Source organism: Plutella xylostella, chromosome 13, assembly GCF_932276165.1.
Source record: "Plutella xylostella chromosome 13, ilPluXylo3.1, whole genome shotgun sequence".
In the NCBI taxonomy this organism is placed as follows: domain Eukaryota; kingdom Metazoa; phylum Arthropoda; class Insecta; order Lepidoptera; family Plutellidae; genus Plutella; species Plutella xylostella.
Genome location: NC_063993.1, coordinates 3587706 through 3606054, shown reverse-complemented (window position 1 = coordinate 3606054; position 18349 = coordinate 3587706). Strand labels below are relative to the sequence as shown.

The 18349-nt window shown below is 35.9% G+C and overlaps 4 protein-coding genes across 5 annotated transcripts; 1 reads left to right on the top strand and 3 right to left on the bottom strand.

Moving 5' to 3' along the window:
• Positions 1 to 610: 610 nt before the first annotated feature.
• On the bottom strand, positions 611 to 3694 carry LOC105392518. 2 transcript variants are annotated; one of them, XM_011564145.3, is made up of 2 exons: positions 3500 to 3694; positions 611 to 3418 (listed from the first exon to the last, which is right to left on the bottom strand). In XM_011564145.3, exon 2 carries the CDS (start codon positions 3390 to 3392, stop codon positions 1053 to 1055), a length of 2340 nt encoding a protein of 779 aa, XP_011562447.2. In that variant the 5' UTR covers positions 3393 to 3418; positions 3500 to 3694; the 3' UTR covers positions 611 to 1052. The 2 variants fall into 2 exon arrangements, with proteins under 2 accessions (XP_011562447.2, XP_037968086.2); XM_038112158.2 differs by having other exon boundaries at positions 3564 to 3694.
• A 4030-nt stretch (positions 3695 to 7724) lies between these two features.
• Positions 7725 to 10573, bottom strand: LOC119692261. The gene is made up of 2 exons (XM_038112159.2): positions 10358 to 10573; positions 7725 to 10250 (listed from the first exon to the last, which is right to left on the bottom strand). Exon 2 carries the CDS (start codon positions 10206 to 10208, stop codon positions 7884 to 7886), a length of 2325 nt encoding a protein of 774 aa, XP_037968087.2. The 5' UTR covers positions 10209 to 10250; positions 10358 to 10573; the 3' UTR covers positions 7725 to 7883.
• Positions 10574 to 13092: 2519 nt separating this feature from the next.
• Positions 13093 to 15623, top strand: LOC105388151 (myb/SANT-like DNA-binding domain-containing protein 3). The gene is made up of 5 exons (XM_048625188.1): positions 13093 to 13649; positions 13794 to 14019; positions 14511 to 14621; positions 14898 to 14981; positions 15359 to 15623. Exons 1-5 carry the CDS (start codon positions 13479 to 13481, stop codon positions 15616 to 15618), a joined length of 852 nt encoding a protein of 283 aa, XP_048481145.1. The 5' UTR covers positions 13093 to 13478; the 3' UTR covers positions 15619 to 15623.
• Positions 15616 to 17172, bottom strand: LOC125489378 (putative nuclease HARBI1). Its single transcript, XM_048625187.1, has 2 exons — positions 16648 to 17172; positions 15616 to 16439 (listed from the first exon to the last, which is right to left on the bottom strand). The coding sequence occupies exons 1-2, from the start codon at positions 16915 to 16917 to the stop codon at positions 15678 to 15680; spliced, it is 1032 nt and encodes a 343-aa protein (XP_048481144.1). The 5' UTR covers positions 16918 to 17172; the 3' UTR covers positions 15616 to 15677.
• Between the last annotated feature and the right edge of the window lie 1177 nt (positions 17173 to 18349).

Here is an 18349-nt window from a genome sequence, read left to right as displayed (position 1 = left end):
TAAAATTATATGGAGTATATGGGTAAAATTATTCGTTATATTTGGCAACACTAACCTGTAGTCGCTGCAACTCGTTTTTCCAATTTTTCAAACGGAATTAAAGGCGCCTGAATACGTTATTCTTCCTGCATAAAAGCCAATATATATAGTACTACTTTTCTTGCATTACATTACAGCGCTTTTGGCAGTATTTCACCCAGAAAATCACAAAACAAATTAAATAACAACAATTGAAATTGACAACTCAAATAACGCACAGAGTATGAAATGACGTTTGACAATGACGTTTCGTTAGTTGCACATATTGACCACCGGAACAGATAAGATTGTGGCACTATACAAAAGTGGATTCGCTGCCAAATTCTGGGTCCTGAGTGTAAGTATTTTAGTTCAAGAAGCGGCGAGTGTGAGTTTTTCAATACCGATCGAGCAGTTAAACTACCTAAACCCAAAATTGTATGGCGCGGAGCTAGTACAGCTACTTACCGCTAGGTGGCGTCTCTCCCGCGCCATATAAATTCACATTTACTCGCCGCTTATCGAACGTGAGACGGTGAAAAGTATTATGGCAGGTATAAGAATTAAATATCTGTTGAATAGGCTTGCACTGAATTTTTACTGACACAATATAACTAGATACGTAATGTTCTTCGATAAAAGAACGACAATTAATAAAACACAACCATAGTTTACTTATTACTTATGTACTTTATCTATTTGTACCGAAATGTACTATCGGTACTTATCTAAGTAAAATAAGAACCCCTAAGAGCAAAGTCATACCTTGTTAACCTACACCTAAGACAATCTATTTACAATATGTAAAATAAATACGAAAGGTGGGTACTGACCAACGTTACGAGGTGTAATGTAACATGTTACACAGCGAGCATTCGTGCAGTCAGTACCTACGTAGTGTTACGGGGAAACCGCAGCGTACTCACTGCACAAAATAAATGGTCGCTGTGTAACATGTTACATAACACCTCGTAACGTTGGTCAGTACCCACCTTTAGGTACCTAAGTAGCTATATCTACTTCTAACATCGCCATCACAGTACAACAGGTATATGCAGAGGAATTAACCACCTTGTCGTGAAACTTTCAGTCCACTCAGTGATGGGGCCAGTCATGTCATCATCGAACTGACCGCACGCGCGGTCCCTGTACTCGGGTGGCAGTGACACTATACTACGAAACATTCGATAATTCGCATCTACTATCGCCCGGTTTTGTCTAACACTCTCTGAATGAAATAAGGGGATTCTTTTGGTCGGGCGTTTGATCTCCAAGTGATTAAATTCTTCTGTCTTAATCTTAGCAGAATTCGGGTGTGGAAGGCTATTCAATAGTTGTTTAAACCCAACACGCACAAGTCTATCATTGCTCAGCCATTGCTTTTGAAACTGAAAATAGTGTCTGATTGTTTTACGGAACTGGAAACTCATATACCAGTCTTTATTATAATAGTCTGACTTAAAAAGTTGGTAAATCACTTGCTGACCATGTTTTGATTCCAAAAATTGCATTTTTAATAATGATTGTTCGTTTTTGGACTCATCATCAAAGAGGCTTGGCAAAAGTTTTGATATCTGACAGAATTTTCTTGCAGTATACTTTTCACACAGTTGACACACTAGTTCCTCATCATTGCGAGTCATTTCTTTTATCACCTTTTGAACATCACCAGGAACATTGAAATATTTGAAAATATCTGTATTTGGGAAGATAGACTTGGTTGCTGTGGACAGCAAATATGTTTTGTATAGATCAGCTAACCAAAGATCTGAGACCAAATACCTCTGCACATAATGTTGAGCATCAGTTTCATTGTTGAACAGCCACATGAACAAGTATTTCATATTGTTTTCTGCATCACTTGTGAACAGGACTGCACTTATCATATCAATCATGAACTGTTTATCTTTAGTCAGTTCTATTTTATAGTTAATCAATAGTTCCTCACCTAGTTTTTTTACCAGGTCTTCAAAATTACATTGAGTTTCACAAATTTTGAGCAGAATCTTTTTGAAATTGGCTACATTAATGTTATTGATAATTTCATTAATGTCAAATCCAGTCACTTCTTCTGTGATTTCATTCACTTTGTCCTGGTCTGAGGGTAGGACTAGCCTACTGAATAAGTGAATGTAGTGCAGTTGTTTTTCTTCATTTGAAAATGCACTATCATTAAGGAAGATGCAGAGCAACTGCACATCATTGTTGTTGAGAGCACAATCCATCATGTCATTGAATCCTTCACAAAGAAGCAGTTTCACTGAGTCTGGAGCTTGACTCCACATATCCAAGAATGTGCATTTGCTATTAGCATAAATAATGTTCTTGTAGCAGGTTTTAGGAACTTCTGAAGACAGAAGCTCCAAACTAAATTTTAAAATATCACTGCATATTTTAAAATGATAATTTTTCAACAATAAATTGAAAAATTCAAGACATGTAGAACTGAATATACCAAAGAACATTTGTTTATATATTTCTTTGTAAAATCTAGTCAAAATTTTTAGGAACATCTTTGCAGTAAGGCTTCTGTAAGAATGAAGAATATTTTCTTGAATTGCAGAGTTTTGTTTTCCACATGATAAGACCCCAACTGTGGCTGCCACCAATTTCTGTTCTCTTTTTACAAAAGGGGCATTTTCATATAAATATCTAAAAATCTCTGGTCTAGCATACAACATGATGTGCATGAAGGTTATTGAATCCTGGTACGGAGGGACAGAATCCAATTCTGGATAAATGTAATCAATGGCCTCTTCTTTGAACTCACCATATAAGTCACACTGCTTAATAGAGGTAATCACATTAAATATTTTCTTTTTCATCTGTTTTTTTTCTGAGGAGCAAGACTGGATGAATATCAATTCATATAACATATCAGTTGGCAACAAACAGAACCTTAGTAGATTATTGGTGAGAATATCTACATTCATAAATGAATGCTGCCATATTGTAAGAATGGTAGCAGTTCGGTCTACTGTGCAATCACTAGTAAATATTAGTTTGTCAATACAGTATGCAATATTTTCCTTTGTTGGATCATGTAAATGCTTGCAGAGGTCCAAAATACTCTTCAGAGCATCATTTTCCAGTCTCATCACAGACAGTGCAATCTTCAACTTAAGTTTAGTAGGAATATATTCTGTAGTTTTCAGTTTCTTCAGTATTATTTTAATTGTTTGTTGATATTTTCTATTAGCTTTTGTCAATTCTTTCCTAAAGAGAATGGAACTTTCACCAGAACGTTTTCGCTTAACACAATCAGCCACTTCAAGGAGAGCACTGGGTAGATGAGAGTTCCTCCATATGTGCTCAACGACTTCATGTAGGCACAGTGTCTGCAAGCTCGGAACAGACATGTTACTGCACATCATGTATACGCTGTGACAATCTTGATGTCCTGAAAATATAGGAAGATAAAGTAAGAAGTATTTTATAATATGCTAGGAATCAATATGACTGTGTACAGGTAAAACAGTACCCGTTAGTAAAGAAAAGATAATTTGTGAGTTTTGGAAGTGTTTGAAAGATGAAAATAAGCTCGCCTGGTTCTAATTTCTGGCATAAAACACTGGCGAAAAGTAAGGAACCATTCCGATTCTTATAAACATTGTTTTAATAAATTATTGTCACTCACTGTGATAACTTTGTTTTGTTTTGATAACTGAAATGAAGTAATGAATCAACCTCAAAACTCAAAACATGAACATGTGAATTTGAAACTGTCACTCAATTTGCTACACAGTATAACAGATGGGAGAACCTCAGAATAATAAGTAAGAACTCCTCACAAAGCGAAAGCTTCTTATTAGAGAACTACCTACCTTTGTTCCTTGCCCCAACCCAAGTCCCAAACCCTAAAGTAAATAAACTATGGCTTCGCTAACGAGCAAACGAGAAGGTTTTGATAGCTAATCCACCAAAAAGCTTTGTCAGGCGGCGGCGGCCATCTATCGGACCATTTTATAACTTTTTTTTGCGCGGTGGTATCTCAGTCATGTAAGCGCTCGCTTCACACGCCAGAGAAACGGGTTCGAATCCCTGCGCTGACATGTACCAATGAGTTCTTTGAATTTAAGTACAATGAATACCATCGATCCCCTAACTAACTTTGCCCCCCCATGTAGCCCTTTAGGGGACGAATATCGGAAAATACCTCATATACAGAATACCTCATATACAGAACAATCCCAGAAATTTTCAGGAGTACACATATTAGATTAGGGTCCGGAGACGGTGCCGCCGGTTCACTTGCTGGGTTCACCAGTTCGGGTAGTGAGGAGCTTCAAGTACTTGGGTCACCCTGGACGAGCAGCTGAACGACGAGCAGGACATGGAGCGCGCGTTGCTCCCGAGAAGTCAAAATAACATTGTTCAAAGCGTACTGCCGAACTTTTTATACCTGTCAACTCTGGGTTAACTTCACCAAACGCTTTTACAATGTGTTAAGAGTAGAGTATAGCACTTGCTCGTCCATACAAAAAGAGAAAACGTTTTACTACCCCTAAATATTATCCAATCTCCATGATTTTTTAATATGTTATTGACACAAGGGATAACTAGGTTTATAGGTTTTCCTTTTTTCAAAATTTTCTATAGATTCAAACTTATAGGCACCTCAAATAAAGTTTTTTTTGTGATTGCGACTTTGTTGAATTAAGCCGTTTGTGGATCAATAACAACGTATTTTTTAAAAAAAAGCGAAACCTATAAACCTAGGATATATTAAGCTGAAGCGATTGACACTAAAATCAAAGAGATTGGTTGATATTTAGTTAGTGTAAAACGTTTTCTCCCAAAACCAGAATTTCATCAAGAAAAGTACCTATTGTCAGTCACGAGCTGCAGTGCTCTCTATCGCACGATTGAGGGTCGGGGGGGGGAAGCAAAGCACACGTACGATAGGGATGTTCATAGTGAAGTCGATAGTAGAGATGGGATCCCGCCTGCGTTATCGATATCTATAGATATACAGGATGTCCCATGTTAAATTGCACATCCGAATAATAGTGACACAACTCGTCATTCTAAACATCTTTTGTTTTAAGACTTTTGATTGTTTGCGAATTTTATTTTTGCTAATTCATAGAAACTTTGTTGGCTATGAGATTTTTTACTATAGACAGTAGATTTTTTTTCACGAATTTACAAAAGTCGTAAAACAAAAGTTGTTTAGAATAACAAATTAAGTCACTATAATTTGGATGTGCACTTTAATTTGGGACACCCTGGTTATAAAAAGTTTAAAGTACTAGTAGGTTTTCAAGCAAAAAAATGACCATGTTTTTAAGCTGTAGTGCCTGAAACAATTTCAGATAAAATTATTTTTTAATTTAGGATTTTTGTATTAACATTTAGTAACATTTTCTTAATGTTTCAACTATTTTGAAGCACTGTGTCTAAATTAAGTTGGTTATTGCGCATTTATTGATTATAATTACTTGCCTAAGGTGTCACTAATGCAAAACAATCAAAAAAGTATTTAAAAAATTGTTAGTTTTTTAAATATGTTGCTTTTAAACATAAATTTTGGGAAAAATCTCAAAAAACTTAAAACTTAAATAACTCGGAAATGGTTGACTTTCGGATAATGCATTATGGAGTTCAATCAACTGGAAATGCCTTCGTCTATAACCCATTTGAAGGAATACATCGACTTACCAATCACCCTGTATAGATCTAAATAACCTTACATACAAAATGATAGTCCAAGTACCGATGATTATGATTGGAAAATAGACCTTTTGCCGGTGCAAAAGGTCTATTTTCCAATCATCAAAAATCCATTTTATGTACTTACCTACTCGTTACTAGGACTTACTAGGTAGGTAATTACCTAAATAATAAAATACTTACTCACATGAAATTATCACTAATGTGGGGGCACGGCACTAGAAGACTGAATTTTCACTAACCGCATGCAGGCATTGTAAAGACACGGTATATATTTCAAATTTCATTCAATTTGAACCAGTAGTTTAAGAATTATAACGGGTCAAAGTTTCTTAATTAATTTTGTCACTGACTCACTCACTCTCACTCACTCACTCACTCACTCACCGATCATAAAAATTCTAAGGCCCTTCTAGCAGACCTAGAAGCTTCAAATTTGGTGAGTGGACGCCTTTTTGGCGGACAGCAAATTTAAATAAATAAATAAATAAATAAATATACGTGAGTTGAGTACAATTAAGTATGATTGCTGTCAATGTCAAATAAAGTTTTATCTTTCTTTCTTTCTTTCTTTTAAAATAAAGATTCTTGATTCTTATCTCAAGTTTGTGATTTATGTAGGTAGGTACCTACCAAACTAAGTTAACGCACCTGCGTACCTAGAAAGTACCGAAAAGAAAAAAAAGTAGAACTGTCTACAAAATACAAAAAGAAATGAGATCCCATAAAACTTATTATGATTGAGAGTGGTGCCTTCCTTGCACTGCTCACTTGACACAATCAATATATTGTTTATTTTGTTAATTTTTAAATAACAGCTTAATTAAAATGTCACCGTTTACCCACAGTCAAACCAAAAATATTGGTTTTGTGGGAATTCTTCTGTACCCTATGTATCACTGCAATGATTATAAATAAATAAATAATCAAAAACAATACTTACTTGTCAAAAAAAATTGTCACTGAATAATTTAATTAACATGTGTTTCTATGCGATGGCCGAGTCAATATATTTATATAAAACATTAAAGATTTTTAAGATTGAGATGCGTGCGTGGATAAGACTTGGTATTACATGGATCTCACAACTTTTTACCGTCAGAACAACTGAGTTACGAGACAAGTATTGTTTTTGATGGGATTACTTATAGGTACCTACTTCTTTCTATTTATCTTCAATAATTTCAAGTTTCGCTCACAAGGTCACAAGTCACAACTCACAATCACAACACAGAAATAATAATAATATGAAGGTAAGACGAAGACACTCCGTGTTTGGTCGCAATATCTCGCCAACCGGCGGACCGGCGCGGGGCGGCGCGGTGGCGGCGGTGGCGGCGCGGCAGCGTCCGTCGATGTGTGCGTGACGCTACTTGCATGTGTGTGTGCGGTGCCCGGCGCGGGCGAGTGCACGAGCGACAGCAATACTTTTCCTAAATACCTATTTCGCTAGGATCGCGAAGCTATACTCTCCTCTTAAGAGTGCAATACAATGACGCCTTCCGTATTATAATGAAGTTACCCAGGTACTGCAGCGCGAGTGGCATGTTCGCGGACGCCAGGGTCCCGGACTTCTATGCTGTCCTTCGGTTTCGTTCAGCTGCTTTTTGGGAGAGGATTAGGAACTCTAACAACCGGATCCTAGAAACGATTAGTTCCAACCTCGATAACGGATTTGTTAGACACTGGTTGGTTGTGCACCGTGCTGAGAATGGCAAATTCTAACTGATCTTAGCTTTATAGATTAGTTATTATAGGCAACATATTATATATAATTTAATTTTACTATTGTATTTGTATTTTAATGGGTCTTACCTGTAAATAAAGAACTTATTATTATTATTATTTTTAGACCATAGGATTTCATTACTTTCTACGAAAAAATACCAACTTTTCTTAAACTTAATATAGTTTATTTAAAACACAAACAGATGTAAATGGCGGTAGAAAATTCACTCTTGGGGTAACCAGTAACATGTCCGAGAATTAACGCTACCCGGACCCTAAGTCAAAAAATATTATGTAAGCACTTAAGTAATTAGGATTCACAGACATATTTTTGTATATTACTTAATTAATAATTTGTATGAGATCAAATATAGGTAGTTTCAGGTATTTGTTGACATAAGCTTATTTTTGCATTCTCATCGTGGCTAACTATATAAATAAAGAGTTTCCTTTGAAAACGAAATTTATTCTAATACAACAGGTATTTCCTTAAAGGTGTACCATTCTGATGGAAATTTTACAGAATATTCAGTAAGAGTACCTTGAAGTCCATGATTCATGTACATCGACACACGGTATTTGGCTACTGCATCAAGCAAAATGATATTACAAAATATGCGATAGTTTGCATCTACAATGACCCTGTTATCACGTGGACTCTCTGAATAAAACAAAGGTATTCTCCCAGTATGGTGTCTTGTCTTCAAATGTTTCAACTCTCCTACAGAATTAGGGTGTGGAAGCTTTTGTGGGAGATTTTTTATAAAACATTCAAACTCTTCATTTCGAAATTCACAATCGAGCCAATATTTGTGAAATTTAAAATAGTATTTGATTGTGTCCATGAACTGATACGTCACATACCAGTTTTCGTTAAAGTAATTAGAGCTAAATAGGCGGTAAATGCTCTTCTCACCACATTTTGAATGTAAAAACTGCAATTTTAACTGCGCTTTTTCTTTTCCTTGGTTTTCATTATATAGACATGATAGAAGTTTATATATTTTACAGAACTTTCTTGCAGTATACTTTTCACACAGTTTAAAAACTAGTTTTAAATCATTGCGTGTTATTTCTTTTACTAAGTTTTTGATATCATCAGGAACATTCAAATATTTAAAAATATCTGTGTTTGGGTAGACAGACTTGTTTGATGTTGTCAGTAAATATGTTTTGTATAGATCAGCCAACCAAAAATCTGAGACCAAATACTTCTGCACATAATGTTGAGCATCAGCTTCATTGTTGAACAGCCACATGAACAAGTATTTCATATTTTTTTCTGCGTCACTTGTGATCAGGACTGCAATTATCAAATCAATCATGAACTGTTTATCTTTTGTTACTTCTATTTTAAAGTTAATCAATACTTCCTCATCTATATTTTTTACCAGGTATTCCAAATTACATTGCGTTTCACAAATTTTAATCAGAATCTTTTTGAAATCAGCTACAGTAATGTTATTGATAATTTCATTAATGTCAAATCCAGCCACTTCTTCTGTAATTTCATTCACTTTGCTCTGGTTTGATGGCAGGACTAGCCTACTGAATAAGTGAATGTAGTGCTGTTGTTTTTCTTCATTTGAAAATGCACTATCATTAAGGAAGATGCTGAGCAACTGCACATCATTGTTCTTGAGAGCACAGTCCATCATGTCATTCAATCCTTCTCTAAGAAGCAGTTTCACTGAGTCTGGAGCTTGACTCCACATATTCATGAATGTGCATTTGCTATTATCATATACAATGCTCTTGTAACTAGTTTCAGGGACTTGTTTACATAATATCTCTTCAGTGTTATGCAAAATATCTCTACAAATTTTAAATTGGTTATTTTTCAATAATAAATTGAAAAAATCAAGACATGTAGAGCTGAAAAAACTTAAGAATAGTTTGTCAAACACTAATTTGTGAAATCTTAATAATATTTTCAGGAATAATTTGTCTGGTAGGATTTTATAGGCATATATTAAGCTCTCTTGTATTGAAAAGGAATTTTCACAGGATAGTACAACACACACTGTAGCTGATGCCAATTTCTGAACTTTTTTTGTTGTATTCCAATTATTGTAAAAATGTCTAAAGATTTCTGTACTTTCATTTAATAAAATATGAGCTAAGACAAGAATTTCGTCATATTGATACATATCAGGATCACATTTAAAAAACTTGGAGCATCTAGCATCAGTTTCCATTCTATCATACATGTCAAAATTCAAAATTGCTTTTAGCAGTTTACATATTTTCATACTAATTTCTTTTCTATCACAGCATATTGTACGCATATAACGCATCATGTCAAATAGCTTATCAGGTGTTATTAAGCAAAACTTGCTTATATTATATGCATTTATTTCAAGGTTCATATATGAATATTGCAATATTGAGAGGACAGTTTCACACCGATCCACAGTGCAATCAGTAGTAAACCATACTTTATCAATGCAGTATGCAATGTTTTCCTTTGATGGCTCACATAAAAACTTTGTAAGATCCACAATACTTTTCAGTGTGTCATTTTCTATTCTCATCAAAGACAAGGCTATTTTTAGTTTGATTCTTAATGGAATATTGGTAGCAGCAGTCACTTTGGTTAAAATTGCCTTTATAATTTCTTGATAAGTGTTTCGTATCGTTTTTGATTCCTCTGTTAGTAGGAAAGTGCCTGTTCCGTACCATTTAATATCCACTGCTATGTCAAGAAGAGCGTCTCGTAGATCGGAAGTCCACCATAATCGCGTCACAACTTTCTGTAAGCTCAAAGCTTGCAGACTTGGAACAGACATTTTTTTTATATCATAAAAGTCATTGACATAATCCTGGATGCTCTGAAATAAAGAGAAAGAGGTAGTTATAGAACTGAAAGATTTTGTAGAAATAAGGCTGTCCGACGAGGCGAAGACGGTTCCATTTAAATAATAAGTTAGGTACTTACATTACAAAATACACGAACAAAAGAAACACAAAACTTATACAATTACAACGTAGTGACACAATTTATAATCTATTTCTCTTGATCAAAACTTTTACTTTAAGTATTTATTTATTTTCCCTCCTTTTCCATTTGCAAGTTTTGCAACCCAGCCAATTTCATCTGACAGATGACAGATACGACATAAATTCTGCCGATTTCTGCCAGTGTCGTATTTTGGATTTAGCGTCTTGGTCCTAAGCTTGGTATAGTGCCACAATCTTATCTGTTCCGGTGGTCAAAATGTGTACTAACGAGACGTCATTGTCAAACGTCATTTCATACTCTGTGCGTTATTTGAGTTGTCAATTTCTGCGAAGAGGCTGACGCTACGGGTTCTACCTTTTTTGGCATAAGATTTATTTGCCTAATCTCGTATTGCATAGTAACGTTTGGTCAAAGTCTCGTTACGCCGAAAATCGTATGGCATAAATCTCGTTTAGTAAAAAATTATTTCGCATAACATTGTTTAGCCTAATAATGGTATGGCCAAATCTTGAATAGCCTAATAATGCTATGGCATAGATTTATTAGGTTTATACAAAGTAATAATATTCGTTTGGCTTTAACTTTGACGGAGCGTTTCCCTACATAGCGCAAACTGGTGCCTTGTATTGTTTCCGCTGTTTGGAAAACGCTCCGCTCCGCTTCGCTGCGCTCCGCTTTGGTTTTGATGAACATGTGCACCTAACACGCTCCTCCTCGCTTTGCTCGTCGTCGCACCTAATTTTAGGTTTCGATCTCATGGGGTTTGTAATAATTATATTGATCGTTAACTTTCGATTTTTTGATCATACAATATCGTGATTTTCGGGATGTAGGAGAAAAATACCACAATTTGTACATTTACTATATACATAATATATTATTTATTAACATAACATTACGAGAAACAAGATTATACATAGGTATAGACGAACATAAATTTGAGCAAACGAAACTTAGGTGTTTAAAGATTGTGCCTAAAGAGTTTTAGACGAAACGAGCCTTATGCCACATAAGTCTTGGCAAAGTGATGGTTCGGCCAAAAAAGTTTAGACCATACGAGTTATGCGAAATGAGTTTTGGTCAATAAAGATTATGCGAGATGAGCGGAACCCACGCTACGTAATTTAATTTATTTTGTGATTTTCTGGGTGTAATAATGCCAAAAGCGCTGAAAAGTGATGCAAGAAAAGTAATAGTAGATATATTGGCTTTTATGCAGGAAGAATAACGTATTCAGGCGCCTTTAAATCCGTTAGAAAAATTGGAAGAACGAGTTGCAGCGGCTACAGGTTAGTGTTGCCAAATATGACGAATAATTTTACCCATATACTCACATGTAATTTTATTAATATTTTCCCGAGAGACCCGTACCCCAGCAGTGGGGACGGGATGGGTCGTGATGAAAGTAGGTATATAATCTTTATTTTTCTTTGATTACAGGTGTGAGTGAAGTTGCGTACCTATACCTTAGGCAGTATACCAAGAAGAATTTCTCGCACCTGCAGCGATTTTAGACGAAATAATGATGATTAATGACATCTTCTTCCACTACGAGTATCAAGGGTTGGCTGGAAGAAATGGATTTTTGGCAATTAGCCTTTGTACATTGTCTGAATTTCTTTTAATTTTATGCTCTTGTTTCTTGTTACTTAAGAAAATGAAAAAAAAAAGTGTTCATAAATAAATAAATAATAATTAAGTACAATAGTTTTCTATGTCGTTATTCCCACGACCCACAGATATCATTATAAAATCTAGATTTAATGTATTATATCAGAACATAATCAGAACTAATTTTGTTTCTGTTCGCCGTGGACAATTTTTTTATACAACTAATGACGTTTGATATATTATATCCTCTTTCATTTACTATCGACCCTATATTTTGATTTATCTATACTTATGAATGTACCTAATTATAAAAATAGGTAATAGTAGAAATGAGTTGTCGTTTAAACCAGAAATAGGCAAAATTTAATCGATGGCATCACTGGATTCAATCACTGCGACGTCGCCACCGGAACAGATAAGATTGTGGCACTATACCTATGCACATCGGCATCGCTTCGCTAGAGATCTAAACGCAGTATTATGATATTTTATGCTGCTACTTATTGCGTATTTGTCAAAACATCTATAGATAGAGCGTTTCGACTTATGCTGAGCATGTCACCATTTGCCAAAATAAAATTTTAATTTATTGAAGTGCTTGTTTTAACTAAAATAGTATAATGTAACTTAGTCATAATTAGTTATAATGTAGAATAAGTTATGTACGGTCATTTTTATTTTGGCAATAAAGCATATTTTACTTTACTTTACTTTACTTTCGTATTCAAAAACATGACTTAAACAGACGAAATCCAACTTTAGTCCAATGTAATAAGGGGTTTGACAGATCAATTAGCCGGTGAAACGGTCTATATTGGCTATATTTGGCAAATACCTAGGCGTTTTAGAAAATACGCAAATACGAATAGTCAAGTGGGGTAAAAGCCGGGTCCGCAGTGACTGTTTTTTATGTTTGCAAACAGGTAACACCGAGTATAGGCGTCGCGTCGTCGCCTAGCAGCAGTTTTGATAGGCGGTTTGTTAGTTTGACAAAGCACAAAAGTGTAATCGCAAACTTCAGGAACTACATACAAGTTGTTTGGCAATACAAGCGAAATGGCGTTATTATTCTAAGGTATCGGTGAATAAATATCCACCCATATTCTTAAACGTTTCCTCGACTCTCACTCCACTCAGACTCAATCGAGGAGCCCTTGAGGGATACTCCAAAACTTCCTCGAAATCGGTATTCTTAATCATAAATTTGAGCAAACTCCAGTGAGTTTGAGTCGAGGTGTGACGTCACCAATTCGAGGAATTTTATTTGTATAAGTTGGTAGTATTTGTCTATAATTTGATGTTCTGTGGTTCGGATTTACTTAATTGTCAAAATTTATGTCAAATATACTCTGTATAATTTGAAAAAAAAAAAACATTTCGTTCGTTTATTTCTAAAGTTTCATTAAGTTTACGGTTTCTCAAGGGTTTTTTTAAGAATATTTTTGAGATTTAACTTCATTTACGCTTACTACTTTGGAGTGTCAACATGTCTGGTCGCCAAATATTTTCTGAAAGTGAAAAATTTTGCCTCCAGGAACTAATAATTAAATATAAGATTCATTCTATAACAACCATAGGGGCTGGAAACCCTGCAATAAAGAAAACTGCGTGGGCTCGCCTCACCGAGGAATACAACTCAATAGAAACCAACTGTCGGGTAAGTACATTTAATGGGAACGACTGTAATCAGTTGTCTTAAGTGGATTTTCTATAGTTATGATTTCACCATGGAAGTAATAAGTACTTACGTACGTACTTATCTAATGCTTAATCGTTTAATGGACCACTTTACTTATTTCAGAGGACAGAAGCCCAACTGAAAAAGTGCTGGGATAATTTAAAAACCCGCAAAAAACATGAGTTGGCTCTCCAAAAACGTGAGCGCATCAGGACAGGGGGTGGGCCTTATATGCCAGCCTCAACCTCTACATCGCATGAGGTGATCGAGGAAGCTCTGGCAGATTGTACCGATGTGGAGCTACATGGTGTAATAGATAGTGACTTCAATCGTCAAAATGTTGATGAAGGTAATTTTCTGTAAAATTATACTACCAAATTACGAATTTGTCTACACAGTTTAAGCAATCACCTATTTTAACAAAATACCCTCGGATTTTCTCGAATATAGTCCCTAGCCTCGAATCAGTTGCTTTTTAAGTATATTTTTTATATTCTATTCTCTGTGGGGGTGTTAAGTACCTGCACCTGGCTCTCTAGTGGAACCTTTGTGCATATCCCCTAGGTCTAAACTGCCTTCCTAAGCTTGGACCATTTCCCACCACGCTGGTCCACTGCGGGTTGGTGGGTTCACATACCTAGATGTGCTAAATCTAGATATGCAGGTTTCCTCACAATGTTTTCCTTCACCGTAAGAGCGATGGTATACATTGTACTTAAATTCAAAGAACTGATTCGTACATCTGGCCCGCATGTCTGGGGTGAGAAGCGGGCGCTTACCCAACAGAGCTACTACCGCTCCTTTTAAGTATATAATAAAAACCTATTTTTTGTTTAACAGCAATGCCTGATGATGCTATGGAGGAGATAGAGACAGAATTTCTTATACCCCCACCGCACGATTCCCAGCGTGAAAGAAGGGAGAGTGCAAGCAGCCTGCAACCTGAAATGGGTAAAGAGCCTAATAAAATATTCCATGTACCTGATGTACCTGCCTAGACTAGCAACCTCTATTTACAGTATATAAAATTACATAAAAAGTTAAAAATAACAAGATATAGCTTAGTAAGCAACTAACCTAATTTTAATTAAAAAAAAATATTTTAAGAGAATATTTAAATTATATTCATACAGGAAATAAATTTGTAAAACCTATTTATTATTAAAATTTAAGTAGGTAAATATTATTTTGTATGTATTCATTCATTTTAACCTTAATTATTTTCAGTTCGAGAGGAAACCACCCCAGGTCCGAGCCGTATAGCAGCCAGGCCCGGTTCACGAATATTAGATTATGGAAATCTAAATCAAGGTAAATATGTAAATTATTAGAATCAATCATAATACCTTTGGTACCGTTATGTACACAGGTTATAAGTTGTGATAGATGTTTTAAGCAAGTAGTGTCAGGACAACAAGTCAGAGATATGATACAAGAACAACAGATCAACTGTTTATATTACAGGACAAGCTTGGATCATCATCATCAGCCAAGGGAAGTCCTAAGTTCACTGCTGGACATAGGTCTCTCCCAAGGAGCTCCACAACACTGTTCTCAGCCTACCTTATCCAGCCACTACCTGCTTAATGATTTCAGGACTGAGGGCATCCCATATGTTTCCCAGTTCTCATTCTAAGTCAATGCAAAATAAATAATATTTGTAAACAAACTTTCTCAAATTGTTACAGGAAGAAATGTAAGAGCTCGAGTGATTACAGAGGAGTTTGGCCTGAGGCGAGAAAATTACCAAAGAGCTCAAGAGAGAGAAGAGGAACTCCACAGACTAAAAATGGAGGAGAGAGAGTGGCTAGCCAAAACCGCACAGGAACTATATAAAAAGGCTGTTTTAGAAAGAGAAAATGCAGAGGAAGTTCTTCGCTGTAGCCGTGCAAAGCGTGAAGAAGCAGAAATAATGTTAGGTATAAGGAAAAATAAATTTAGTCAATGAGTGAATGATCTTTGTTTTATTGGATAGTAACATTTAAAACATAACATTCAATACCTAATTTAAGTGAAATGTCTACCAATAAATGCAGCCCTTATCAGGCTTCCACGCTCATTATCAGGAATTACTGCCACAGGAATCTCCTCTGCCATTATGAGCTCTGCTGGCAATTCTTGATTTGTCGTAATACTTATATTATGCAAAACTACACAAGCCACTATAATATTAGGTATATTATGTAGTCTATTTTGTAATGTCCTAGAGAGACACGCAAATCTGCGTTTTAGGACACCATTCACCCTTTCTATTATATTTCTAGTGCTTATATGGGCACGATTATACCTTTCTTCAGGTTGTGTTCGGGGGTTGATAACTGGGGTATACATATAAGAAGTTTGGGCATAACCACTATCTCCCAGTAATATACCACTAATGGTGCCTTCTTCAAACATCATGTAGCAGCGACTGTTGGCAAATATTCTTGAATAATGCACAGATCCAGGCCATCGTGCCACAACATCATATATTTCCATTTGAGGACCACAGACTAATTGCACATTGATAGAAAAATTTCCTTTCCGGTTTCGGAACACTTCTCCACGTTCTCTGTCAGGGTTTTTTATGCTTATATGTGTGCAGTCTATGGCTCCAATTGCACCTGGGAATCCTGCAATTTGGAACATCTTCCTTTTATTCGCAGCCAATTCATTGACTGGTGGGAATTTCACATATTGTCCCACATGCAGCGCCAATGCTCTTGAAACCCGGGCTATGATTTTGCAGGCCACTGTTTGGCTCAACTTGTGGCGGTCTCCACAATCAATCTGAAATGTTAGGTTAAGATTAATATAGGGGCATAGGTATCACCTAAATACTGCAGGGTAAGTGGCGGGTCGCGCCCCCATCTACACCCTGACCTGCAATGATTGTAATAACTAATACATGTAGGTAAACAATATAAAAACTGGCAATGACAAACTGCACATGATAAAAACTCATATAATAAATAACTTTATATGTTTGTCAGCTCACCTGGAAGTTTCTTGTTGCATAAAATCTCATAGCAACAAGAAGTTGTATTATGGGTGGAATGGGAAGACCTCTGCTATTTTCATTGGCTAATATGCCCGTTAACGGCAATATTGTGTTCACCATTGTGTCTTTCCTGAAGCGGAATCGTTGTTGGAATTCCACGTCATTGTAGCATTCCATCGGATTTGAAGCGTCCCGCAAATAACGTCGCGCTGGGTAGTCGTAAGGATCATTATATACATAATTAATGAACTCTTCAAATTCTTCCATTATTTTAAAATAACTTCTCTTTTCTCACAATGACAAGCTATAGATAACGTAAAAAGATGGCCGAAACACCGATTTTACAACTCGAGGAAGCCTCAAGGTAGGTCGGCAGGTACCTTGAAATATGACAGTTGAATACTCGACTCGAGTAAGAATTCGCTCGAGTCGAGGAGAGAGTAATGAACTAAGCATACAAATTTCACCTCAAGTGCTCGAGTCGAGTGGAGGAAATCTCGAGGAAACGATTAAGAATATGGGTGTCAGTATCTGCACAAGTGGATCAATCCGAATCCTCATCAAATCTTCCTTGTCTGTTGTCTCCTTAAAAGTCTTATTAGCTATTCAAAACTAAACAACCCAACCATAATGTTCGACCACAATCCATTTTTTGCAGGGAACTATATTTCTTGCCAGCAAAGTTTATTTTTGTCATCAACTTGTATCAGCAAATTAATAGACTAACCGCAACTATATATTTTTGTCCTCAAATAAATAAAAAGTGTCCTCTGGTATGAATCAGCAAATAATATCAATACAAAAATCTAAAATAATAGATGGATTGCCAAAAAATTTGAGTTCATTACATAAATAAAAACTTTGTATGCAGAATATTATTTTTGCTCCTCAAATAATAACTGCGCCCGCAGAATAGTAGATTTGCCAGCAAATATATTGACTCTAGGTCGCATGTTGCGATTTCTTTTTAATTCATATTTTATCAGCATTGCAGTAGTTACATTATGATTGGTCCAGTTATTAAAACATTATAATTCGTTAGCAATTTAATACATGAGTTTATAAATTAGCGGAGACGGTGCTATGGAGAGAGCTATGCTTGGGGTTTCTCTGATGGATCGTATCAGAAATGAGATTATCCGTCAGAGGACCAAGGTTACCGACATACTTAGCTGTCAAAATATGCAAGCTGAAGAGGCAGTGGGCCGGTCATATCTGCCGAAGAACCGATAACCGTTGGGGTAGACGAGTTCTCGAGTCGAGACCACGAACAGGCAAACGGAGCGTGGGACGCCCTCCTGCCCGCTGGACTGACGATCTTAGGCGGATAGCCGGTAGTGGTTGGATGAGGAAGGCAGAGGACCGAATGTTGTGGCACTCCTTGGGAGTGGATCTATCTCCACCAGTGGATGATTATTGGCTGATGATGATGATGATGAAAAGAGGAAGTTTAAGTTTTAATTACAATAAGATTGCTTTTGATTAGAAGAAGATTAAGGTTTAAGTTATAATTAGAAGAAGGTTGTTTATGTTGTTTTTAATTAAGAATATTGATGATTTAAACTTAATTTTTTGTTTCATTTAAATATTAAACATAACATCGAGTTATGTGGACATACCTATTAAAATATATACATAAATGTTAACTTGCCACTTGATCATAAATCCCGGCAATTTTAAGTGATTAATTGTTGAATTG

What these genes read in the sequence shown, in the direction of transcription:
- LOC105392518 (XM_011564145.3), bottom strand. Translation starts at nt 3,392, where the DNA reads ATGATGTGCAGTAACATGTCTGTTCCGAGCTTGCAGACACTGTGCCTA.
- LOC119692261 (XM_038112159.2), bottom strand. Translation starts at nt 10,208, where the DNA reads ATGTCTGTTCCAAGTCTGCAAGCTTTGAGCTTACAGAAAGTTGTGACG.
- LOC105388151 (XM_048625188.1), top strand. Translation starts at nt 13,479, where the DNA reads ATGTCTGGTCGCCAAATATTTTCTGAAAGTGAAAAATTTTGCCTCCAG. An exon ending in TCGTCAAAATGTTGATGAAG is followed by an intron (nt 14,020 to 14,510) that starts GTAATTTTCTGT and finishes TTTGTTTAACAG; the next exon opens with CAATGCCTGATGATGCTATG. An exon ending in CAGCCTGCAACCTGAAATGG is followed by an intron (nt 14,622 to 14,897) that starts GTAAAGAGCCTA and finishes AATTATTTTCAG; the next exon opens with TTCGAGAGGAAACCACCCCA.
- LOC125489378 (XM_048625187.1), bottom strand. Translation starts at nt 16,917, where the DNA reads ATGGAAGAATTTGAAGAGTTCATTAATTATGTATATAATGATCCTTAC. An exon ending in ATGCAACAAGAAACTTCCAG is followed by an intron (nt 16,440 to 16,647) that starts GTGAGCTGACAA and finishes CTAACATTTCAG; the next exon opens with ATTGATTGTGGAGACCGCCA.